This window comes from Oncorhynchus masou, unplaced genomic scaffold (assembly GCF_036934945.1).
Source record: "Oncorhynchus masou masou isolate Uvic2021 unplaced genomic scaffold, UVic_Omas_1.1 unplaced_scaffold_1779, whole genome shotgun sequence".
In the NCBI taxonomy this organism is placed as follows: domain Eukaryota; kingdom Metazoa; phylum Chordata; class Actinopteri; order Salmoniformes; family Salmonidae; genus Oncorhynchus; species Oncorhynchus masou.
Window position 1 is genome coordinate 41,797 of NW_027007976.1, and position 4,674 is coordinate 46,470.

Sequence of the window (4,674 nt, forward strand, 5' to 3'; positions counted from 1 at the left end):
TGTGCAAAAACATAGCGCAAAGGTCTTCAAAAAGTAAATTCTCCCACTGACATGAATGCACCCTGACACGGATGGCTCCAAGTGGAGGTAATTAGGGAAAGTGCCAACCAGCTGTGGAGGCAACATAAAAGGAGCGATGTGGCACACCGCTGGAGAGACCCGGGAGAGACCGACACAGAGCCAAAGCTGAGAAGAAGGGCCAAGCCAAACCTATGTGATTTTCTTTGTTATGTTTATTTTATGGCCTAGTAAAGTTATGTTTGCTGACTAAAACCTCTCGGTCTCTGTGTTAATCTCTGCACGCTCAACCCAACACCCCACGGTTTACCACAATTTTAATAAATTACCACATTTTCACATTTACAATGTTAATATACCAAGCTAATGATTTGAACCCCATGTACTTACATGTGACAGTGAGAGTCTCTTCATCAGAGGGGAGATCCTCATGTCCTTCTACAGAACAGGAGTATCTGCCTGTATCCTCACTGCTGACTGAGAACAGGATATAGACAGGAGAGGAGGTGTTGCTGTTTGGTAGAGGCTGTCTATTCTTATACCAACTGTAGACTGTGTTGGGGACCAGTGTACATTTGGTTCTACATGTCAGTGTGACATTCTCCCCTCTGACACAGATGTAGGATCCATCTCCAACACAACATCTAGAGTAAAAGCAAATCATTATTCTCCTCCTATATATGTCCTCTTATATGAAATACTAGATTTTTTTTTCTGTCACATACCACTACAGTTTCCATATGACTGCTCTTAAAATGTTAATTACAGTAATCGATGTGAGATGAGTGACAGATTACCTGTGACAGTCAGGGAGACAGGTGAGCCAGCAAATGTATCTCCTGATGTTATCAATCTGAATCTGTACCCAGCAGAGTCACTCAATCTCAGGTCTGTGATTCTCAGGGTACAGTCACTCTCCTTATCCCCAAGGTACTCTATATGACCCTCATACCCTGGCACTGAGCTCAGATCTTCAGCCTCCATACCAGACCATTTAGTAAACCAGAAAGCTTGTTTGATCTCATGATAACTGGGATATGTGTAAGAGCAGGATATGTCCACTGTTGACCCCTTCAAGGCACAGATACTCTGATGGGTGTAAGTCACACTCCAACACTTCTTACCTGAAATACAAGAAGACAACAGAACACCTTTCATAAATCTTTAATTACAATGCTTACCAGTATACACTTAATTTTTTAATAAAGTAGGAAAATAATAATTACTTCCTAACCGTTTGTTAAACCATAATTATATTCTGTAAAAGTAACGAGGAAGTGACCACCCCTTCAGGTTTGTAGTTTTTCAACATTTGTAGTTTTCATTTTATGAAAATTGAAGGGGTGTTCTATGTGCAAAAACATAGCGCAAAGGTCTTCAAAAAGTAAATTCTCCCACTGACATGAATGCACCCTGACACGGATGGCTCCAAGTGGAGGTAATTAGGGAAAGTGCCAACCAGCTGTGGAGGCAACATAAAAGGAGCGATGTGGCACACCGCTGGAGAGACCCGGGAGAGACCGACACAGAGCCAAAGCTGAGAAGAAGGGCCAAGCCAAACCTATGTGATTTTCTTTGTTATGTTTATTTTATGGCCTAGTAAAGTTATGTTTGCTGACTAAAACCTCTCGGTCTCTGTGTTAATCTCTGCACGCTCAACCCAACACCCCACGGTTTACCACAATTTTAATAAATTACCACATTTTCACATTTACAATGTTAATATACCAAGCTAATGATTTGAACCCCATGTACTTACATGTGACAGTGAGAGTCTCTTCATCAGAGGGGAGATCCTCATGTCCTTCTACAGAACAGGAGTATCTGCCTGTATCCTCACTGCTGACTGAGAACAGGATATAGACAGGAGAGGAGGTGTTGCTGTTTGGTAGAGGCTGTCTATTCTTATACCAACTGTAGACTGTGTTGGGGACCAGTGTACATTTGGTTCTACATGTCAGTGTGACATTCTCCCCCTCTGACACAGATGTAGGATCCATCTCCAACACAACATCTAGAGTAAAAGCAAATCATTATTCTCCTCCTATATATGTCCTCTTATATGAAATACTAGATTTTTTTTTCTGTCACATACCACTACAGTTTCCATATGACTGCTCTTAAAATGTTAATTACAGTAATCGATGTGAGATGAGTGACAGATTACCTGTGACAGTCAGGGAGACAGGTGAGCCAGCAAATGTATCTCCTGATGTTATCAATCTGAATCTGTACCCAGCAGAGTCACTCAATCTCAGGTCTGTGATTCTCAGGGTACAGTCACTCTCCTTATCCCCAAGGTACTCTATATGACCCTCATACCCTGGAACTGAGCTCAGATCTTCAGCCTCCATACCAGACCATTTAGTAAACCAGAAAGCTTGTTTGATCTCATGATAACTGGGATATGTGTAAGAGCAGGATATGTCCACTGTTGACCCCTTCAAGGCACAGATACTCTGATGGGTGTAAGTCACACTCCAACACTTCTTACCTGAAATACAAGAAGACAACAGAACACCTTTCATAAATCTTTAATTACAATGCTTACCAGTATACACTTAATTTTTTAATAAAGTAGGAAAATAATAATTACTTCCTAACCGTTTGTTAAACCATAATTATATTCTGTAAAAGTAACGAGGAAGTGACCACCCCTTCAGGTTTGTAGTTTTTCAACATTTGTAGTTTTCATTTTATGAAAATTGAAGGGGTGTTCTATGTGCAAAAACATAGCGCAAAGGTCTTCAAAAGTAAATTCTCCCACTGACATGAATGCACCCTGACACGGATGGCTCCAAGTGGAGGTAATTAGGGAAAGTGCCAACCAGCTGTGGAGGCAACATAAAAGGAGCGATGTGGCACACCGCTGGAGAGACCCGGGAGAGACCGACACAGAGCCAAAGCTGAGAAGAAGGGCCAAGCCAAACCTATGTGATTTTCTTTGTTATGTTTATTTTATGGCCTAGTAAAGTTATGTTTGCTGACTAAAACCTCTCGGTCTCTGTGTTAATCTCTGCACGCTCAACCCAACACCCCACGGTTTACCACAATTTTAATAAATTACCACATTTTCATGAATTTGATTATATATCTTGAAGCCCATTCAACACAGCTTGGGAATAGATACGGAACTAAAGCAGAAGTGGATGTCACACTCAAAGCAAATACAAATATGATTGTCCCTCAACTGAAATGTTGTATGAAATGTTGTTTACAAGATCAACACTCACACACTGCAGGAGAGTGGAGATCCTCACGGCCTTTTACAGCACAGGAGTAACTGTCTGCATCACTAAAGGAGTCTGAGTCCAGGCTGGAAGTGTCCTCCTTTACTTTGTGTCCGTTCTTGTACCAGATGTAGGTGGGGTTGTCAGTCAGAGTACAGGTGGTGCTACAGGTCAGTGTCTTATCCTGATGTCCACCAGTCACCTTCACCTGAAGACCTGGAGAAAAAACAATATCACTGTAAATCCCTTTATCACTGACTTATCACTCTAATACAAAGATGGAAGAAATCCTATGTTAGAAATACAAATACAGAAATACAAACCAAGACAATTGTCCTGAACTAAATGGAATTCAACAGTTGAACTATATTGAATGTAACTGTACCTGTAACAGACAGAGAGACTCCAGGACGGCCAAAATATCTCCATGTTCCAGTCTGATCTGTAAATCTGAATTTGTACGTAGCTGAGTCACTCTCTCTCAGGTCTGTGATTGTCAGGGTGTGACCATTCTCTTCATCCTCACGGTACGTCACACGTCCTTTGTAGTCTGGGTCATCCTTCAGACTCACATAATTCTCCTCAGCATATATTTTAGTGAACCAGAAGGTTGTTGTGATTGTATAACCACTGGGATATGTATAAGAGCAGGACAGCTCCACTGCTGACCCCTTCAAGGCACAGATACTCTGAGTGGTGTAAGTCACACTCCAGATATACTGACCAAGTACCACTGAAACACAGTCACACAACACAATGGTATCAGAATTAAGGCAAGGTCTATTGGCTCACACTGACAGTAACATTTTTCCAGACTTTGCTGCCGTAGTTGCTGAGTGTGAATAGAAAACACAGATAAGCATCACTCAGTGTGGTGTGAAAGATAACTATTTAAGTGAAGTGGAGACGCTTAACAGAACACAACAGAATAACATTATGATTCTTATCCTATTAGAAATGTCTGTAGATTGACAAACAGAGAACTAAAAGATAAGAAAGACCATACCTGCTACAGACCAGAGAAAGACCATACCTGCTACAGACCAGAGAAAGACCACACCTGCTACAGACCAGAGAAAGACCATACCTGCTACAGACCAGAGAAAGACCATACCTGCTACAGACCAGAGAAAGACCATACCTGCTACAGACCAGAGAAAGACCACCAACACACTTCCTGCTGTTCTCAAGGCCATTGTTGCATCTCCCATCCTGCAGTCTTAGAAACATAAACAACAACTCACTCTATAGCTGGTGAATAACTCCACTGGATTCCTAATGGATACAATAAAGTAATCATCAACAACAACAATCAGTTAATGAACAGATCTGTATTACTGTAAACACATATTTCTAAATTGATTTAACAGAAGCTGTTTTATTCTCAGGAGCCCAAATATAGGAACTCTCTGCGGCTCGGCAAGCT

At 41.4% G+C, this 4,674-nt stretch overlaps 1 protein-coding gene across 1 annotated transcript; it reads right to left on the reverse strand.

The window, feature by feature from the left end:
* Positions 1–3,240: 3,240 nt before the first annotated feature.
* On the reverse strand, positions 3,241–4,461 carry LOC135532238 (uncharacterized). The gene is made up of 3 exons (XM_064959831.1): positions 4,390–4,461; positions 3,634–3,981; positions 3,241–3,464 (listed from the first exon to the last, which is right to left on the reverse strand). The coding sequence occupies exons 1-3, from the start codon at positions 4,457–4,459 to the stop codon at positions 3,241–3,243; spliced, it is 642 nt and encodes a 213-aa protein (XP_064815903.1). The 5' UTR covers positions 4,460–4,461.
* Positions 4,462–4,674: the final 213 nt, after the last annotated feature.

Bases quoted from the DNA above. Each gene is read 5' to 3' on its own strand.
- LOC135532238 (XM_064959831.1), bottom strand. From the start codon at position 4,459: ATGGGAGATGCAACAATGGCCTTGAGAACAGCAGGAAGTGTGTTGGTG. The intron at 3,982-4,389 runs GTATGGTCTTTC...ACTGTGTTTCAG, and splicing joins CTTTCTCTGGTCTGTAGCAG to TGGTACTTGGTCAGTATATC. The intron at 3,465-3,633 runs GTACAGTTACAT...TTTTTTCTCCAG, and splicing joins AGTCTCTCTGTCTGTTACAG to GTCTTCAGGTGAAGGTGACT.